The following is a 22081-nucleotide window of genomic DNA, read 5'->3' on the forward strand; positions in this document are numbered from 1 at the left end:
TGTTTCTGTTTTGTGGCCTTGGAGGGATTCAGATTGATGAAAAGAGATCCCACTTTGACTCCAAGGCCAGAGCGCTGCTGGTTTTCTTTCTCTTAGCGTACCACATAAAATTCTAAAAATCATTCAGAACACCTTTGCAATCTGATAGTCTGGCATTGTGGTGGCAAGTTTTACATGAAAAGTACCACTCACAAATGTAAAAAGTAGTATATTAGCATTGCTCATTTAAAGCACAGAAAGTGTAGTGCTTCTATAAATGGGATTTGAGAAAACAAAAGTGTCAGTGCCAGACTGCCAGCTCACAGGGTTACACTAATATGATTATGTGGATTATGCCAATGAGCTGGTCCGGGGCTATATTTCATGCTCTCGTTTGGGGGAAGTGTTAATTGGTTTGGAGTGTTTGATGCGACTGCTGCTAAGCCGGATGGGGGAGGGTGAATGTGAGTCTGTGGAAAAGAGTGTTTCTGTTTTGTGGCCTTGGAGGGATTCAGATTGATGAAAAGAGATCCCACTTTGACTCCAAGGCCAGAGCGCTGCTGGTTTTCTTTTTTTAGTGCTAGCAAGACTGCATTTACACAGTGCAAAATTACAAAAAAAGAGAAACAAAAACTATCATATGCAAGATATCAAAGGACAACTAAACCTGGTTTTGGCAGGTTCAAAGAAAAAAAAAAAAAAAACAACCTTTGAGATTGTACATTAAAATAATTTCAAATCGAGTACTCGTTTATTGTATGGAACAATACGCCGTAAAGTAGGCAACACTGAAATGAGCTTCAGAGGAACATTTCATGAAAACAGAAAAGAGCATGTGTGCACTTCACGCACTTTAAGTCATCACTTACAGGCAAAATGATATTCTTCAAGAGGCTTAGAACAAACACAATTTTACTTAGAGATTTTACAGCATACACACATACATATAGATATACTCATATTTTAAGACATTTTCCAATTTCTATGCAGAATGAGGCGCTCCAGAATATACATGAGTTAAAATGAGTCCATGTCTTCCCTGCGCTTGTAAAAAAGTGTTCTTCAAATGCAAAAAAAGAGAGAAATCACCTTAGGTTTGGATAAAAACAATAAATATGGCGCTTTCTCTTCGCTAGCAGAAAGAAGGGGCTCCAGAACTTAAAGCTAGTTTAAGGCATTATCCCTGTCAGCTAAAAGAAAGCTTAATTATCCTGAAAAAGAATATACAAAATGAACAATGGCATCCCATACCAACATACTTTGAATATTGACAAAAAAAGAGACAATTTTACAAATTCACAAAGCTTATTATCTTACAGATTTAATCAGATCTTTTCATAAGATTGTTCACCACTTCTGTACTATTTACCTGCATGACCCCGTCCGTCATCAGAAACTTCCACTGAATCTTTTAGCAAAAGACTGGCGATTTTAAAAGAAACATTCAACTATTTTTTTTCCAAAGTATTAGAAAACGTAAGGAGAAAAGGAGAATATGGTGACGTTTGCGGGCGTCTCAAGAGCTGGGGGGGTTCGGGAGGTCGAACACGATGGGAGGGTTGGTGGGTTGAAAGCTGACTGTACAGGTAGAGGCGTTGATGAATGTCGTGTACCCGTCTGTCATAATGCCGTAACCTAGAGGAAATGAGAAAGGGAGGAGTCAACATTCATATGCCAAACTTAAAGGGATAGTTCACCCAAAAAGGAAAATTACCCCATGATTTACTCACCCTGAAGCCATCCTAGGTGTAGATGACTTCCTTCTTTCAGACGAATGCAATCAGTTATATTAAAAAATGTCCTGGCTCTTCCAAGCTTTATAATGGCAGTGAATGGGGGTCGAGACCGTAATCTCTAGTTTATACTAACTGTCGTACGTGTTCAAATATGGATATTTTTCTTACACAAACGTATCACTTCGCTTCAGAAGGCTTTTATTAATACCCCGGAGCCGTGTGGAAGACTTTTTATGATGGATGGAGGCACTTTATTTTGCTTCAAAATCTCAACACCCATTCACTGCCATTATAAAGCTTGGAAGAGCCAGGACATTTTTTAATATAACTTCGATTGTATTCGTCTGAAAGAAGGAAGTCATATATACCTAGGATGGCTTAAGGGTCAGTAAATCATGGGGTAATTTTCATTTTTGGGTGAACTATCCCTTTAAAAGAACAATTCATCCAAAAATGAAACTGTTTCAAACCCATATAAATTTTCTTTAGTTGAATACAAATTGCTGGTGTTTTTCCTCATTTTTAAGTCATTTTGGACAAAAGAATCCACTAAATGATGTCCAAAAGTTTGGGGTTGTAAGATTTTTAAGTCTCTTAAACTCACCAAAACTACACTTATGTGATGAAAAACTACAGTAGACCCACTACTATTGTGAAACTTTATTACAGTTTAAAAGTAGCTGTTTTAAATTTGAATATATTTTAAAATTGCAATTTATTCCTGTGATGCAAAGCTGAATTTTCAGCATCATTCCTCCAGTCTTCAGTGTTACATGATCCTTCAGAAATATTTCTAATATGCCGATTTGCTGCTCAAGAAACATTTCTTATCAATATCAATGTTAAAAACAGTTGTGCTGCTTAATACTTTAGTGGAAACCGTGATATTTTGTTTCTCAGGATTCTCTGATGGATAGAAAGGTCAAAAGAACAGCATTAATTTGCGAAAATAAATCTTGTCTAAAATTATTAATGTCTTTATTGTCACATTTTATCAATCAACTGTCCTTGCTGAATAAAAGTATTAATTTCTTCCAAAACATATCTTACTGACACAACACCTTTAAACGGCAGTGTATTTTCCATTACTGAACATTATGTAATTCCACACTTTTGGTAACAATACTGATAAACTATTATTATATGATATATTATATATAATGCAATTTATTTAGTAGTTTCAAAGGTTGGAGTGACAAAAAGACACTTGCTGCTCAAACATAAAGGAAATGAAATTGGAGGGATTCAAGACTTAAATACAAATGAGTTCCCTTTCAGTCGGTCACTCTCGACGTCACGTCGGATGTCCGACGAATTGGGATCTTGCTTAGAGAGACCAATCTACTTCGAGTGTAAACTAAACGAGCCAATGCACATTGGCATGCGATTATTGCATCCAGCTGCCGCTGATCACAGCGTGAGTATAAGTAGGCAGCAGATGCAGCGCATATTCAGCTTTTCGCTTCGGAGCCGAGTGATCACATCGTTCTGCTCCTGACTACTCTACTGAGAGAAGAAGACTGAACGAGTTCAGTGTGCTCTTTGAGAGCTCTTCGTGTTGGCGGTATGGCGCTTCAGCGGTGGTGGTTTCCCGTGTCGAGTGGGTTGCACACATCAGGCTGCACTACCCCCTGTTTGTGTTGCAGATGATCATCTCCCCTGTGCGCCTCAGCACGCTAAAAGAGCAATTTCGGGTGCGTCTTTTTAAAGACGACGTTGCGTGGCAAACTTGACGTTACGTCTTTGTAAAGACGATGTGGGTCTTGCTATAGACAACGTATCACCCGAGCGTTTCTGGATGCGGTCGTTACCTGGCGCCGGGTGATGGTCACGATCGCGGCCTCTCGTGTCTGGGCATGAGGGTCAGTAAATCATGGGGTAATTTTCATTTTTGGGTGAACTATCCCTTTAAAAGAACAATTCATCCAAAAATGAAACTGTTTCAAACCCATATAAATTTTCTTTAGTTGAATACAAATTGCTGGTGTTTTTCCTCATTTTTAAGTCATTTTGGACAAAAGAATCCACTAAATGATGTCCAAAAGTTTGGGGTTGTAAGATTTTTAAGTCTCTTAAACTCACCAAAACTACACTTATGTGATGAAAAACTACAGTAGACCCACTACTATTGTGAAACTTTATTACAGTTTAAAAGTAGCTGTTTTAAATTTGAATATATTTTAAAATTGCAATTTATTCCTGTGATGCAAAGCTGAATTTTCAGCATCATTCCTCCAGTCTTCAGTGTTACATGATCCTTCAGAAATATTTCTAATATGCCGATTTGCTGCTCAAGAAACATTTCTTATCAATATCAATGTTAAAAACAGTTGTGCTGCTTAATACTTTAGTGGAAACCGTGATATTTTGTTTCTCAGGATTCTCTGATGGATAGAAAGGTCAAAAGAACAGCATTAATTTGCGAAAATAAATCTTGTCTAAAATTATTAATGTCTTTATTGTCACATTTTATCAATCAACTGTCCTTGCTGAATAAAAGTATTAATTTCTTCCAAAACATATCTTACTGACACAACACCTTTAAACGGCAGTGTATTTTCCATTACTGAACATTATGTAATTCCACACTTTTGGTAACAATACTGATAAACTATTATTATATGATATATTATATATAATGCAATTTATTTAGTAGTTTCAAAGGTTGGAGTGACAAAAAGACACTTGCTGCTCAAACATAAAGGAAATGAAATTGGAGGGATTCAAGACTTAAATACAAATGAGTTCCCTTTCAGTCGGTCACTCTCGACGTCACGTCGGATGTCCGACGAATTGGGATCTCGCTTAGAGGGACCTTCGTCGGTCATCCGACGTGACGTCTCCGTTCCCTCCTTCAGGGAACGAGGGTTACCATACGTAACCGAGACGTTTTATACTTATATATTGTATTTAAAAATATCAAAAAGAAACAAACTGAAACTATATATATCTAAATATTATTAAGACATGTGTCAGTATGAGCATTTTAAATAACGTCTATATTCAGAAAAGCGAATTATGAGTTTGCCCACTGACTGTGTGTGTGCACAAACAAACACATTGAGGAAACACAATAAACAGTGCAAGGTCTTTCCTCAAGTGGAGCACTTGTCCTTCTCTGTCTTAACCATGTTTAATTAAAAATATGATAATAATAAAAAGCCTCAAAAGCTGGAGGGAGGAAATGAGGGGATGCAGCACATCTGGTGAACAGTCTGAAGCTGAACCCAAAGGCAGATCTCTCGGATTCCTCTTCCCTCAGTACTGGGTTGAACTTGTAGCCAAATTTGGTGTTAAAATGCAACCCATATCCATATATATTTATATCCTAGAACTGTCTATTGTTATATACCTGTACATACAATTGTCGATTTGTATATTTTTTATTCCTTATTTTACTTGTTCTATTTTTTATTTATTTTTATTTTTTATTATCTGTGTTTTTTTGTTCTGTCACTGTCATTCTGTTACACTGTGGAAGCTTCTGTCACGAAAACAAATTCCTCGTATGTGTAAACATACCTGGCAATAAAGCTCATTCTGATTCTGATTCTGATTATGGGGTTTATGTTCGTGCTGATGCAGCTAATGCTGTTCTGAGACTCTGAATCTTTAAAGGAAAGAACAAGCCATTTATGTTACAAATATACAACATAATATACTGTACTACAGTACTATTTCTCAAAAGATTTTGGTTTCAAATGATTCTTTTTAACTTTCTATTCAAAAAATCCTGAAAAAAGTATCACAGTTTCCACAAAAATATTAAGCAGCACAACTGTTTTCAACATTGATAATAATAAAAAATGTTTTTGAGCAGCAAATCAGCATATTAGACTGATTTCTGAAGGATCATGTGACACTGAAGACTGGAGTAATGATGCTGAAAATTCAGCTTTACATCACAGGAATAAATTACATTTACATAAATCACAACTTTTGAATAGTAGAGTATATTTTAGGCCTGTTTCAGATTTCATTTTCAAAGATCCATCAGATGTGCTCTAGGTTATCATACAGGGATACTGGTCGACTCAAAAATATAAAAATATAGGGATATTGGTAACCAAAAGTGAACCGTGCAACTGTTACATCAAAGTCACACTTCAATATTTCTAGCCACCTTTCTGTAGTCTTTATTGTGACATCCTTCAACCATGGAAATCACAGTAGTGCATGATGACTCATGGTTTTTCGCTTTTTTTTTTTTATATAGCAGTGCCAGTTTGTTTTTGTGGTTACTCACCTTCATGAATTCCTCCGAAGGCGTGGAGTTTGGGCCGGACTCTCCTCTGAACTGTGTTTAACAGCTCAACACACCCAACTCTTTGCAGCTCCTTCGGTACCCAGTCCCTAAAACCTACACACACACACACACATACCATAAATACCAGTTTCTAATCTCAGAGGAAAAAGTGATTGTGACTCATGCCCAATCATTAGCGCTTTTTAACCTAAAGCTTCAAAAACAAGACAATCTGTAATAAAAAAAACCCCTCTAAGGTGGTACTCCAAGGAGTTTTTGTTAATATTTGGAATTTTTTTTTTCCTTTTTGAGGTGAAACTGTAGTAATTTTGTTGTGTGGTTTTGTCACTTTTTTTATTGGATTTCTTTTAAATATGTTTTATTAAGTTTTAGTTATTTACACACACACACACACAATACTCTAAAGTGTTATTTTATTATCATTGATATATCATTATTATTGATATACCATTATAGTTTTTGTTAATATTTTGAATTAGATTTTATTTTTATATTTTCTGTTTTCGTTTTGAGTCATTTTGGTTCTGTCACTTTTTATTGGTTTTCTTTTAAATATGTTTTTATTACGTTTTAGTTTTAGTTACTTTTGTACTTTAAGCGAATAATAATAATTATAATTTATTTCATTTCAGGTAATGGTTATTTTATTTTAAGTTGTTTTTTTAAGGTTGTGGTTTTAGTTTTAGTTTTAATTAACAATAATAGCCCTGCTCTAAGGAAAGATTTTAGTTAAAGTTTTATCAATTTTGTCATTTTTATTAGTTTTTTTTTTATATGTCCACATAGTTTTTATTAAGTTTTAATTGTAGTTATTTTAGTACTGCAACTTAAACTAAACAAAAATTAGAAAAAATTAGTTGTTTTGGCAACTAGATAAAATAAAATACAGTTTTTAAATATTTTATTTCATTTCAGGTGTTTATTTTATTTCAAGTAATGATTTTTTTTTTTATGGTTATGGTTTTTGTTTTAGTTAATGATAATAACCCTGCTCTGAGGATAGACTTTAGTTAAAGTTTTGGTAATTTTGTTGTATTGTTTTGTCATTTTTTATTTTATTTAAAAGTAGTTTTTATAAAATTTTTAATTTTAGCAACTTAAACTACAGAAAAATTTGAAATGTTGCTTGGGAAACTAGCTGAAATAAAATATGCTTTTTAATATTTAGTTTAATTTCAGGTAATGCTTTTTTCAAATAATGAAAATGTGTTTTTAAGGTTAAAGTTTTAATAAAATGCTCTGACAATAGATATTACTTTATGTAAAAAATGTCACTCTTTCCTTTTCCTATAACTTCATATGACGGGTTTCTTGACAGTCATGACAACAGGCTTCATGCGAAAGCCATTTAATGTATTCAAGAGCATTTGAATAATTGGATGGAACTCCATTAGGATTGGTTAATTGAACTCACCGAGGGGAGGCCCATGGGTCATGAGAATATCAATGCCCTCTGGGATGAGGTTCCACTTATCGAGCAGGGACTGTCCCCTGGGCAGGTTAAAACCCCAGCCATTAAACCATGGCGTCCTGCGGGGAGAGACAGAAAAACACATTCATAAGCACCACACATGCATCCGTCCATGCGGCGGGACAGAGACGTACACGCGCCGTTTAAAATGACAGCTGACGGCAGATGTGGAGAAACAATCTCAACCTGTCAAAGTGATCTTCTTTCCTCCATCCATCCCTCTGGAGGAGGCTTCAAAGTGTGAAATGAGAAGGGCTTCACTGCAGGCTGCCATAATAAATGCAAATGTTCTGGGAGATGCAGCCGCAGAGAGCAAACAGCCCCCTCTCCCATGACTGCTATGGATTGATAGCTCAAATAAAGCCACGGGGTTAATGTAGGTACGATGCCCAAATGAAATAATGTGAAAAATGAGCGCGTGCTTGTATGTGTGCGTATTTATACATCTATATGTTTGTGTCAAGCTGAGGGTCTGATAGTGATGATAAATTGAGCGTCCATTTGTCCCAGGTCTGGTGAAAAACACAAATCACTGTCTGTGGAAATCACCAGAAAAGGAAGTCGAGCACTCTTTATAGAAAATTACAGACAGCGCAGGACACGTTTCGTGATGAAAAGCTTTTAGCAAAGCCCAATAGCGCTACATATTTGGGCTGGCAGTATGATGATGGATATAGGTAAACTGATGGAGATTGTGCTGTAGGTTTTTTTTTTTTTAACCATAATAGATATATTTGTGCAGGTACTGTACTAGTAGTCAGTTTCATGTTATTCACATGTGATAGAAAAAACGTGGAGCAATATGAGAAATATTTGACTGAAAATAAATCGTATTTATATAAACAAATTAAAAACATTTATATATTCAATGAAAATACATTATAATCAGAGTTGGGTATAACGCACAGTGTTCGAATTGTGGCAAAGCTCTTGGGGGGGTCCCCCTAAACGCAAAACAGTGCTGTGGCTTTGTTTGGAACCGTTTTTGTTGGGGAAATAGAGCAAAAATGGGCAATATGGTGTCTAAAACGTAAGTCTCTTTATATTAACTTCTTGTTTATTGAACTGTTGTATAAAATCAATACCACATTTGTGATTTTTGCGAAAAAAATGGCACTCTTCGTGTGATATTGATCAACTATATGAAATGATATAAATATATACATTTTCTGCCCCCATATCTTGAATTTTGGGAGCATTCTAAATGAATTTTATTATACTGAATCATGCAGTGAAAGAACACACTCTAAATGAGCATTCAGTCTAGCTAGTGTTCAGTTCAGTCTAGCTAGAGCATTCAGTCTAACTAGCACTCATAACTCCTCTTATAATCAATAAAGCTGTCCACACACGGTATGATAAATGAATCTCTAACTTACATCGTACGTACATCTGCACTTTGTTGCTTATGATGAGGGAATTCGCTGTCTGAAAAAAGTCTGAACAAAACCTTTCAGCGATGACTAATCTGAATGCCTCTGATTGGCTACTGCATTCCTAAGCTCAACAGAATCGTGTGTGATTGGTTATAATGAGCAAAGCTGTAAAAACGCATAAAAATAAAATATGATGTGACATAAGCAGGTATAACTTTAATACAGCAATCGAAACTTCATTTTAAGTATTAAGGTTTTATTGAAAAACCAGGGGACCCCCCAAGTACACCCCTCAATTCGAACACTGTGATAACGCATTACACAATAACGTGTTACTGTATTGTAATTACTTTTCCTGATAACGCAGTAATGTAATGCGTTACATTTTAAATTGATGTCATTTGATTACAGTTACTAATGTCAATACAATTACATTACTTAAGTTACAAATGCAAAAAAAATAAAAAAATATGAAGTAAATGCTTTTTAAAATCAGGTTTTACGCGTCAGTATGCCCTTTAATAAATTACCAGAGAATACGAGCTAAAATGCAGATGAGTCGTACAACATTTAGATACAATAAAAAGGTTTATTTCATATTTCAAAATGTTTGCACTCGATTTCACATATTTTAATCTGGCATTATAGTTTGGGAAAAGTCCAACTAGTAAAATGCGTACAAGTTTATGTTACAATTACACTAACATAAGTAAGAATAAATGATTTATCAGAATGATCTCCTCCGCTGGATCAAGCCACGCGTCACTTCGCGTTCTTCTTCTGAGGTAAATTGTGGCTTATTATTATGGCTCTATCTATCTATCTATCTATCTATCTATCTATCTATCTATCTGTCTATCTATCTATCTATCTGTCTGTCTGTCTGTCTGTCTGAAAATATATTATATATATTCGTTTTTTTATTAATAGAAATCATATTTCCCCATGATACATGCTGTAAATTTATGTTAATTCAAAATTTTTCATAAGCAGCATGAGAAAATAAAGCGAGTTGTTCCCAAACAGGTTTACATTTTACAATAGAGTGACACAGAAAGAGAGAGAGAGAGGCAGGAAGGTTGTAGGTGCTATTTTTGACTTATTTCGCTGCAGCGTTTTTTGTATTGAATTTAACCAGGGGCGGAAATCAGGGCTCCGAAACATCAATAAGGTTTGTTACAGTCAGAGGCCGCCACAGCGACAGCCACGAATGATTATTGAACAGCGGTTGGGTTGGAGGGGAGACCTGACACATATAAAACCTGCAGTCGTTCAATCTCAATCTACAGGAAGAAAAAATCAGACGAGTAAAAATAGAGATTTTACAGAGGTCTTAAGGTGTTGTTTCTTTAACAAGGAACCCAACTCTGCAAGAAGGTGAACAGATTTATACAAAATTGTCAAGAAATGTGTAGGAAAATGAGTATGTTAAGCTGACAAGGCTGTATTGTGTTACATCCCTGTGGTGAGAATAAGCAGAAATGTGTCTTGGGGGAAGTAAAACTCTTAAACAGCTCTGACTTGACATAACTCATAGTGAACCAGGCCATTCTGCGCTGCGGCAGCAATTTGTCATAGACGCCACACAAAATGGAGCTTTCGTGAAAAAAATCCTGCATTATTGTCTTTTAAAAACGAAACAGGAGAAAAAGGATGAGAGCACAGTGAGGAACAAAGATAGTTTAGCGTAAATCTAACCTATATCTCATGACCTGAACATATTTCAAATAATCTTCTCAAATAAATATATTGTCCAGAAAACACAATGTTCATTCATACTGCGCAGTATATGGTAGGAATGTTCAGGTACGGACGCTGGAAGATCAGACTGCACAATGGCCCCATTGTTAGTGTCCGTGAATGAAATACACCGTCCATGTGAGTGCATTTGTTAACCTCCATAAAGATTAATGACATCCCCGTCATATAAAAGAAAGCTTGTTTCCTCAATGGACCCAAGCACATAGGTCTTATTATACTGTACAGAGGTGTGTGTGTGTGTGTGTGTGTGCTTTGAGGGGGAGATCTGAGGACGGGATGTGATCCGGCTACACCGACGCACTAGATTAGATAGTACTCGCACTAGTCCGCCATCTGCACAATGTCAGAAAAAACTTGTGCACAGTTTTGACGCATGCAGATGAAGGTGTAATAATGGGGATGATTGTTTTTACCTCACTGTGCTCAAAATATCCTGAAGTTTTGAACTTGAAAATCAATGTCAGTACATCAAAAAAATATTGAGATTGATAGAAGTTTCAACTATAAAAAGTTTCATATCACTATGATGTAAAATTATATGTCATTTTATATGTCATTTTTCATAATATATAACTATAATAATAATAATACTTATAATATTGTTATGATTATTTTAAGAGCTTTATATGTAAAATATATAAAACATATAAATGAATACAATATTCTATACTTAATATAATAATATAATATAGGTCTTACTACAAAATTTTGAACATTTAATAAAATTATTAATTGAATTAATTAAAATAATTTAAAAAATAAATACAATGATTATTATTTTAAAGCTCTTAATAATAATAATAATAATAATTGTTGTTCTTTTAAGAGCTTTGTTTATCTTTAAATATAATATTAAAATTATAGCTTTAAGATCAAGCAGGGCTCGCTACAAAATTTGGAATACTGATAAAAAAATACTTTAATTGATAAAAATAATAATAATAAAAAAAATTAATACAAAAATCTAAAGTATCCATACATTACGGTTAGGAAAAGAATAGCAAATATTGAATAAATGATTGTACCTGCACAGTCCTATTTCCTAGTTTCTACAGAATAATTATTAGTACTATGACACATTAATAATGATTTAAAACTTTTAAAGTTTTAATTTTCAGTACAGGGTTCAATGAAGAATTCATTAGCATACTATAAAATGATTTTGTAGTGCAAAATTTAATTTATGTGCCAACTTCAATGGATAATTACATTTACGCTAATTGTCCTGTAGTATGTGATATTACTTATGATATAGGCTACATTTACACAGTCATTGTTTGAGACTGACAACAAATTATTGAAACAAGTGTGACTCTTGAACTGCCCTGTTTACACAATAGCTTACAGAAGTGAATACTGTCAGTATGAACAACTTCCAGTCTTACTGAAATTGACAATGTTCTTCAAAAATTAACCAATATTCAAAATATAAATATTAGCAATTTGGCATCAATACACTATAGCAGGGGTTCTCAACTCTGGCCCTCGAGGTCCGCTTTCCTGCTGAGTTTTGCTCCAACCCTAATCAAACACACCTGAACAAGCTAATCAAGATCTTCACTGTTATGAGAAAGTTAATGGCAGGTGAGTTTGACCAAGGTTGGAGGTAAATTCTGCAGGAAAGTGGACCTCGAGGACCAGAGTTGAGAACCCCTGCACTATAGGAAGGTCATTTAATGCACCATATTTGATCATTGTTTGTCCTCAGATGGCCTTCTGTCAACTCCAGTGAGTTCGATCATCACACACAGCCTCTCTGTCTCCTCATATACTGCTCTCTGTTCATGTGTGAGGAACGGATGGAGTATTACTAGCTCCAGCTGTCAGGCAGCAGGACATTACACACCGAGCAATGCAAAGGTCAGAGGCCTGCGAATATAATAGACAAAACAAACAGAGAGAGAGAGGGGGAGCGAGATAACATTAAACTCTCAATACACAGCGCTCCTCTGACCCACGCCACAGCACCACGGAGCAAAATCACAGTCTTCCTGAATGTTTACCTCCTCCACCATTACAAAGATAAGTCCATAGAGCTTATGAACACAAACACTCCACCCACACTGAGCACGAGCTCCGCGCTTGAACCGGATACACTATTAAAAAGTCCAGTGCATCCATGAATTAAAAGTTTTAATGCTTTGATTCTCACGTTTGAGAGTGTGCAGGGCGCGTCGTTCGTGTTATGGATTATAGCACGTTATGAAAGGGTAGAGTTCAGGTCAGGGGTGAAATCTGCCTTCCTCTGGTAAGAGAATCTGATGTTATTCAGAGAATCTGTGTTCAATAGGCCTGGAGATGAATGTGGGAGCGTGTATTCACACGATGCACGCAGGTTCACGTGGCTTTTGTTCGGCCGTGTGGAGCGTTGCAATAAGATCAGAAACCTAAGTGTGATATACATCTGAGACACCATTAATCTGCTTTAGATGACAAACAATGGAAGAGCTTCGGGAAGGGAACAGTGGTAGTGTTGGACAGGGGAGAAAGAAGAGGAATGTGTGCGAAAAAGAGAATGAGATGAACTACTGGAGGTAGACAAAAGGAAGGAAATAATGGGTAGAAACCAAAAAGGAAGAGAAAACTAAAGCAAGAAGGAAGCAAGGAAGAAATGAATGAGAGAAGAAGAGGGAGATTAATGATGAATGAAAGTAGGAAGAAAGGTAAAAAGAAAGAAAGGGAGAAAGCAAGAATGACAGAAAAAAGAAAGTGAAGAGAATGTGGAAAAGGTGGCAGGAACAGGAAGGAAGGAAGGAAGGAAGGAAGGAAAAAAGAGGAAGAGAAAAACAACAGAAGAAGGGAGGAGGAAGAATGAACAAGGAGGAAAACAAAAACAGAAAAAAGATGGAAGAGAGAAAGGAAAGCTGAACTTAAGGAGGGATAGAAGGAGCAAGAGAAAGAAGAAAATAAAGAAAAAGTAAGGGACAAAGGAAGGAAGGAAATAAGGAAAGAAGGAAGGGAGTGAGGAAGACATAAAAGGTGATAGGAAAGGTGTGAAAGAAAGAAAACGTAAAAGGAAGATGAGAAAGAAAGGATGAAAGGAGGACAAGAAAGGGAGAAAATGAGGAGAGGAAAGGGAAGAAAGGAAAGAGGAAAAACAAGGAAGGAAGAGAGAAATGAATGAGAGAATAAGAACAAGACAAGACAAGAAAGTATAAAATTAACGATAGAATTGTAGGAAGGAAGAAAAATGAAGAGAAGGTGGAAAAAGGCGGCAGGAACAGGAATGAAGGAAGGAACAAAAAATAAAGGAAGAAGAAAGAAAAAGAAAAAGAAAAAGAAAAAAGAAAGAAAATAGAAAGAGAGGAAGGACAGTAGAAGGAATGAGAAAAACAGAACGAAAGAAAGAAAGAAAGAAAGAAAGAGCCAAGATACTGGAGCAATCAATTAAGAAAGAAAAAAAATTGAAGAAGAGTAAGGAGAGGAAGAAAGGATGAACATAGGATAGAAAACCAAAACTAAGGAAGGAAGAAATAACAGAAAAGAGAAAGAAAAGAAAGAGGAAGGAAAGAAGGAAGGAAGGAGGGAACAAAAATCGTAGAAGGAGGTACGGCATCAATGGAGAAGCAGAGGAAAAAGAGGAAGAGGAAATGGGAAGAAAGGAAGGAAGCAGGGAAGGAAGGAAAAGAAAAACGTGAAAGCACTAAGAGCTGCAGGAAGTGTGAGGAAGTGAAAGACGGCTCATCATGTGACAGTGATCCAGCACAGAGCAGCACACTGCAGTCCCCAGAGAGAGTTCCAGTGACCGCTCCATTCATCTGCTCCCTCACCTCACTGTCACTGCAGCACACAGGTCACCTAAACAGCTGCCTAATTGATTCGCCTGTCAAACGCAATGAAGGGTTGGATGTTAATAGGGGTTTTATTTGTCCCGAGGGGGGCCGACCCGACTGCCACAGGACAGTATATTTATCTGTCCCCACATACATGTAATGCCCTGTTTCAAAGCGCTCATCTCCAGTTTATCAAGCACCCAGAGTCCCGCTGTAATGATACCCAATGCGCCGACCCCTGATAAATGACCTCTCGGCCCAAGGCCACTCACAGGTTAACTTTGGGGAGGAGACAAGGGGCAGTAATAGGGGGGTTTGTCTCTGTTTGGGATGCTGATAATGACCTGTGTTGGACTGTAACGGATGGATACGGGCAGAGGGCGAGGGAACGACAGAGTTTATAGGGGTCCTGGAGGACAACAGGAGTGAAGAGGGATAGATGCTTAACTGTGGGGTACTAAGACGGTGCGGTCCTCAGGGAGAGAGCGGGACACTAAATAATAAACCCTAAACATAAATCCTCCCAAAATTAAATTACTAGTTTGTAAACAATGAAATTAAAACCCGCATCTTCTGATATTACACACTAGGGGGTCTATAAAAAACAATGTCTAAATATGATAGAAAAAAAATGTATATAAATAAAAATGGTACTTAATTTAAATATGAAAAATAAAATAAAATAAACCTGATTTTTTATTTTTAGATACAATTGTTTGCTTTAAAGCTATAAAACGGTTGATCCGTTTAAACTGTACAGTGGAGTGACAAGCTAAATTTCAATAATTAAAACCACTTTAAATAACATTTTAAATAATCATATTAAAATTATTGTATAAATATAAATATAAAAGACAAAAGGTGACAATGAAAATAATAAAAAATACTACTATATAAAGCTTAAAGTAAACTTTTTTTTTTTATATTTATACATAATTGTACATTTTATATTGTTACTTTAAGATCAAAAACTATTTCATTAATATTTTTATTTATGGTTTATATATGTAAATTATATTTTGTTGTTTATAACAATAAGGTAATAAGGTAATATAAATAAACCATATACTGAAAATTAACATTTATAAAAACTTACATAAATGATATAAATAGATAAAATATGGATATATAAAAAAAAAATAAAAGTGGCCAATTATAAACCCTGACCATCAAGACGCATTTGATCCCACCTGTATTTTCATACTGCTCACTTGTGATCGGATCACCTAAGACAGATGTTAAAGGGGTCATATGATGTTGCTAAAAGGAACATTATTTTGTGTATTTGGTGTAATGAAATGTGTTTATGCGGTTTAAAGTAAAAAAAACACATTATTTTCCACATACTGAAAGAATATCTCTTTGGATTTGAGACTTTAGCCTTTGCAACTTTACAGATCTTCTTTATGCACCAAGAGCTTGTAACACTCCAAAGAGAAAGGAAAAATTGAAATCGCATCATATGACCCCTTTAATACCAGGTGCAATCACAGTCTTTGTAACATGATCTCCAAATTCAATGTGTTTTACAGTGTCAACTACACGTCTTAACATTTTGGAAACTGAGGGATGAAAGGCACAATCATTGTTATAGTAGAAAGGGAATTGAACGTGAAAGTGAACAATACAGTAACTGAACAAGAAAACACATCTGCATTTTTGAAAATACCGGTTGTGGGTTTTCGGGAGAGGTGAAAGAAAAAACAGCATCAGACATGACCCAACTGTAGTTTTCATAAAAAAAATATGGCTCATTAAAACACATCCGACACATACACGTGTGTGCGGGCACACACACGTCCCCCGAGAGCTCCTCCTGCAGAGAGCATGAAGGATTAAAGCAGGCATCAAAGGGCACGGTGCACCAGTGAAATATTCAGCAGTCTCTGTGGGAAGCGGGAGCTCCGGTGCATGTGTGTCTTGCACACGCACACAAAAGTCAAAGCTGAGGGATTCAGTACCTGAACCCTGTACAGAGAAAGTGTCAGGCACATATTAAATATTTAACCAGCTCAACAGCGCTGGAAAGGACTTCACACTACGCAAATGAGCTCCACAGCTGAAGTGAGAGACGCAAAAAAAAAAAAAAAAAAAACTGCTCACGAGGAGATAAAAAGGTCTGCGATCTACAGCAGAATTATTGGAGTAATAAATGATCGCTCAGGAGGGAAAACAGTTTGTGCTGTGCATAAAATAGAAAATAAAAAAATAAATAAAAACAGCTCAAAAGCATGCAGTAAATAATTTCTCAGTGAACCTCATGAAATGTCACATTTCACAAAATAAAAAACAATGGGAAAAAAGGTTCTGCACACTCCAGTAGGTTCCAAAAATGTGCAAAATTTACTTGTTTTTCCAGTATTAATGATATGCAATTGTTTTATGTTATACGTAAAGTTTTTGCAATAAAGTTTTGCAAGCTACAGAGGTGTATCAATCTTTTTATATTTTTCCCTATTTTATTTACTATGAGAGAAAAACAAGAAATTATATATATATATATATATATATATAGATGAAGCTCAATTCATATTATTTGCACTGACAAATATCATGACAATATTTAATGACAATATTTTCAAGAATATTTTCTACCTAAATTCCCATTACCATAAGAAAATTGTATTTTATATTAATAAAATATAAAATAATAATTTAAAAATGTATATATTTTTACATTAGAGCCATAAAAATCTCACTTACTACTCACTTATTATTATTAACTTTTATTAATTTATTTTTGAATCAGCATAAATTAGAGGCAGTTCATCAAATACCACCATGAATTACAAAAACGTTATAATTATTATTTTTTATTAAGGTAATGACAATTTGAGAGGAAAATATACTTAACCGTCATGAAAAACAATGTCACAATGCAAAAAAATTATCTGTGGCACTTAATAATATATAATCATTTTTGTATTTTGATTTTGGGCTGAAATACGACCCTGGCCTATTTTTGGCAGGTTTAGTGAGTAAGAGACACTACTAACATCAAAATTCACAAGGACACAAAAGATTTACCATCTACAGAGTTATTTGAGTAATTAATGTTCATCCAGGGGGGAAAACATATTGTGCAGCGCAATATAAAGAACAGTTCAAGAACACACAGGTAGATAAATGTCTAGACGTGCCAGAGGGAACATGTGTGTGTGTGTGCGTGTGAATACACAGACTGTATGTTTTCCGGGTCACATAACAAAGAGCAAGTGTGCTCTTTCCAAGCCAGTACGCTTCCCTCTCGCTCCTTTTCTTCCCTCTTGGCAGGTATAAAAAGCCTCGTGGAAAAGAAAATGAAGACCTGTGCATTCACACATCAACGCAGGACGACGTGACTTTGAAATATGGATCATTTCAGGAAGCCAAAGAGTAATGAGAGCCCTCTCTGATAGACAGATGGAGAGACACAGTTAGCCCCATTCACCCACCTCAACCCTATTCACACACTAAAGCCCTTTCACACACACAAAAGAGCCACAGAGAGCCCAGGCTACGCTCTGTTTAACTAAAGGAGGGCCAGAGGTGCGGTAAGGTTACCTGACCCACAGCACATGATCCATAGAAAAAGGTGGAGATCTGGAGGTTCTTACAAACTTGATGTTGGTCATGGTTAGTTTACTATGTGAAACTTTTATCTGAGCAACTTACAGTATACTTACAATACAAGGACAAACACCCTGGAGCACTCTGGGGTCAAGTGTCATGCTTCTTTTACAAAAATGTATCACATCCCATGATGTCTGTTAAATAACACATGATCTGAAAAGCACTGCTTGCTAAATAGGACTGTCAAATAAATACAACTAAACATTATATATATATATATATATATATATATATGTATATATATTTATACTGTATGTACACACACACACACAACTGTTCAAAAGTTTTTTTGTTTTTTTTAAAAAGCATAATTTTATTCAACAAGGACACATTAAATTGACAGTGACAATTAAAGTGACTGTAAAGACATTTACAACGTTAAAAATGATTCCGGTTTTAAATTATTATTTTTTACATTAAAATAATGTGTTCTTTTAAACTTTCTATTCATCAAAAAATCCTGATGAAAAAAAAGGTAACAGTTTCCACAAAAATATTAAGTAACAACTTTTACACAACACAACTTTTCTACATCGATAATAATATGAAATGTTTCTTGAGCACCAAATCAGCATATTAGAATGATTTCTGAAGGATCATGTGACACTGAAGACTGGAGTAATGATGCTGAAAATTCAGCTTTGAATCACAGGAATAAATTACATTTGAAAATATATTTAAATAGAAAATTGTTATTTAAAATTGTTAAAAATATTTCACAATATTACTGTTTTTATTTTTTTTAATGCAGCCTTTGTGAGCGTAAGAGACATTTCTAAAGAACAATAAAAATCTAACACAAACTTTTGAAGTGCATAATTTAATAAAACAAATTTTATACATAATATAATAATCATGTCCTCTAACCTGTAAATAAATTCTGAAATAAAGAAATTGAATAATTGTAATAAACCTTTGGTATCTTTTAATGTAGTAGTACACCATGCAACCCTAATTCACTAACATTTACATTTATAAATGTCACAAAAACATTTGCTGAATGTTGTTCTAACATTCAACAGGGAATGTTTTAAGAGGCATATTGTAAATATTTTCCAACATTTTTTCCGTTACACGCACATCGAACAGACGCCTGTTCTGTGTATGTGCTATCAGAGCTGCGGTACGGAAACTGCGGTTACTTTGCTAAATGTTGTATGGGTCAGTAGGACATAGCTGTTTCATTGGTTGCAGGGTTGAAACTTGCAACCCCAGGCCATAACATTTTATAGACTGTAGATGTTAAATCAACAGCATGAAAGAAACAGTAACTACCGTCTGATTCTCTCCAGAGTGAAGCTTAAGTGTGATGCATTTCACAGTGATGCTTTTCTATGTACCTATTTCAAATATTCAAAAGAAAAAAATTCACTTGTCCTTCAAAGAGAAAAGAGATATACAATAAAGTTGTGCAACACCAGAACCCACCCAAAAGGATCACGCTCGGATATAAAATCTTGATGTTTTATTGAAGAACTTAAATATGAGGTGAACATAAATCTTCACAAGCAGGTCTCCTGCTCATTCCTATAGGCTGAATGCATTGTTCCAATCGTGGAAATGTTTCGGGAAGACTTTGGAAAGAGCCCAATAGAAATCCCTATTTTCATTCTCCTACTGTAAGCCAAAGATCAAAAAGAGGCGGATGAAAAAATATTAAAGAGGAAGATGAGAAAGAGAGCAGCTCACAGGCTGTACCAATTAGCGTTTTGGCATCTGCTTCCCTTTATCGACCTGAGCTTGTGTACTCTACCTCCTTCACCATACCAATGTGAGTTACTTTTCAGAGCTGATTCAAAAACCCACAAATGAGAAGCGAACGAACCTACACCGCTGAAATACAGACTAGAAAGAAAGATATTTTTCTGAGGAAGTTCAGAGGGCTGAGCGTCAAATCAAAGACTGAGAGAACAAGAGAGAAAAGACAAAAGAGGCCATGTTTGTTCTACTAGCTTAACTGCAACTGCTTTTATAATAGAAATGTAGCGCTATTTATAATGCTTACAAAGTGCATTAAAACTCGAAGAGAGAAAGAGACAAACAGAGCTACTGAATCCCAATTTGCTTGTATTAGTTTCTAAAAGGACGTACATACACCTCCATTCAAAAGTTTCAGTGTTTTTTTAAAGTAATTAATACTTTGATTCAGCAAGAACACATTACATTGATCAAAAACGACAGTAAAGACATTTATAATTTTACAAAAGATTTTTATTGATCAAAAATTTATGTAAACAAATCCTGAAAAAAAAATTGTATCATGGTTTTCACAACATGAATATATTACAGAGAGATTGACCGATATTGAGTTTTTATAACCGATACCGACATAGATTTATTAACAGATTTATAACATTTTCAGTCATCTCTGTCATTTAAAAAGAAAAAGGTGTTGAAAGTTAGTATTCTAACTATATAGTATATTAGATTATGGAAAAATGCTTAAATATTGGGAAAATATCGGTAAAACCAATTATCGGTCAATCACTACTGTTTTTACGGTATTTTTGATCAAATAAATGCAGCTTGGTAAGCATAACAAAGCTTTTTCAAAAACAAAAACCTTACAGACCACAACTTTTGAATGGTAGTGTAAATATTAATATTAAATTATGTTTTAAAAAATGCAAAAATTCTGCCATTGGAAACTATTGCATGCAAGGAACTGTAGGAAATATTTGGATAAAATGTATGCACCATTTTCAGTACTTCAACAAAGTACTATCTAATGTATTATTTTCAATACATTATGATTTGGAATCCTCCCATTATTATTTATTTATAGTATGTGTGTGTGTGTGTGTGTGTGTGTGTGTATGTGTTGTCTGTAGTAATATATGCATGAGTGTCTTTAATACCAGAAGAAAACATAGCTATATTTATCATATATTGATGCCATATCTATGTGCTTTTTCATTAATATGCTTTCACAGGGAATGATGGGAAGTTTCATTGTACAAGTCTATCTTGTAATAGACCAGCTAAATGAGTCATTTAACCTTTATCATTTCTTTATCAAAAGTACACAAAATGCATATAAACTAAACGGTCAACATTCACAACTGCTTATTATGATCAATAACAATCTGCTTCCTCTGTGATTCTTTAACTGACACGCATGCTCTTTGGAAAGACTAGCTTAAAGAAAGTTTACTACTAAAGTTTCCTAACTACATCTTCATGGCAATGTTGATGTGCACGCAATGATTATTCCAACATGACTTGAACACACCGACAGAAAAGTGTCAATTAAAAGACTAATGAGCATCTTTCACTCTTCATTCTGTTGTATTAGCGCTACCACTAAAAGCTAGTACTAAAAGCTTCCTGTCAGGAAGTGAAAAAGTGAAAGAAAGAAATAAAAAAAAAATTTCTGACCAAAATCACTCCTGAACTGGTAAGTAGGATCTTGAAGGAAGGCAGCATTATTCACACAGGTCTCCATTCAGTCTGCCAGAAGAAGTGGCTGCTGGGAGGGAATAGATTAAAATCTGCAGTCTGGGAGGAGGGTGGGCGACACTACAATCCACGGAGCCGTGCACCTTATATCGCTTGTAAGGAGTCTAGGGCAAAGGTTTTAGTAGTCAACAGGAAAAGGGGGTAAGTGAATAAATGCCCATGTGAGTGAGAAAGCGAGCCAGGGTGATAAAGGCTATTGTCTTAACCTTTCTGTATTGGGTGTTGCCAGGGTCAGAGAGAATAGGCACTTACAATGGACAGGATGTCATACAAACGGGCAGTTGTTAGTTTTTTTTCCTCTGAGTCTCATGGATATGAACAAGAGGAGTAAGAGCAACAATAAGTGAAACACAAGCATAAATATTTCAAAATTAAAAAACAACATTTTTTTTCACTCTGTGAGGAAATGAAGCCATATTGTGGTGTTTGCAAATACTTGAAAGGCTGGAAAACATCTGCTCATAATTTGATTTACAGTTTTAAGTTGTATACACATTACTTTTGCTCCAGGTCTCAAACAGTCTTTTGCTATCAAAATGTCTGAAATGCTTTTGCCATCAATAAAATAAAAAATAAGAAAATTAAAATAAAATAAAAAATTAGATAGATACTTCCATTTCCTTTTATACACATTTTTATGAATATAA

The 22081-nt window shown here is 35.1% G+C and overlaps 1 protein-coding gene across 2 annotated transcripts in view; it reads right to left on the reverse strand.

Moving 5' to 3' along the window:
• Positions 1-564: 564 nt before the first annotated feature.
• LOC107719787 (metallophosphoesterase MPPED2-like) overlaps positions 565-22081 on the reverse strand; it is a 67824-nt gene continuing 46307 nt past the window's right edge. The window contains exons 5-8 of one of the 2 annotated variants that reach the window (XR_001637547.1): positions 7397-7512; positions 5962-6075; positions 1349-1614; positions 565-1190 (exon numbers count right to left, since the gene is read on the reverse strand). Coding sequence is in view for 1 of the 2 variants with exons in the window: in XM_016527303.1 (XP_016382789.1) it covers positions 1496-1614; positions 5962-6075; positions 7397-7512 (349 nt within the window). In the remaining variant the exon portion in view is untranslated. Of the gene's footprint in view, positions 1615-5961; positions 6076-7396; positions 7513-22081 lie in introns of both variants that reach the window. The other variant, XM_016527303.1, reaches the window with a different exon arrangement.

The sequence above is a fragment of the Sinocyclocheilus rhinocerous genome, unplaced genomic scaffold (assembly GCF_001515625.1).
Source record: "Sinocyclocheilus rhinocerous isolate Xijiao unplaced genomic scaffold, SAMN03320098_v1.1 scaffold60, whole genome shotgun sequence".
NCBI classification, from domain to species: domain Eukaryota; kingdom Metazoa; phylum Chordata; class Actinopteri; order Cypriniformes; family Cyprinidae; genus Sinocyclocheilus; species Sinocyclocheilus rhinocerous.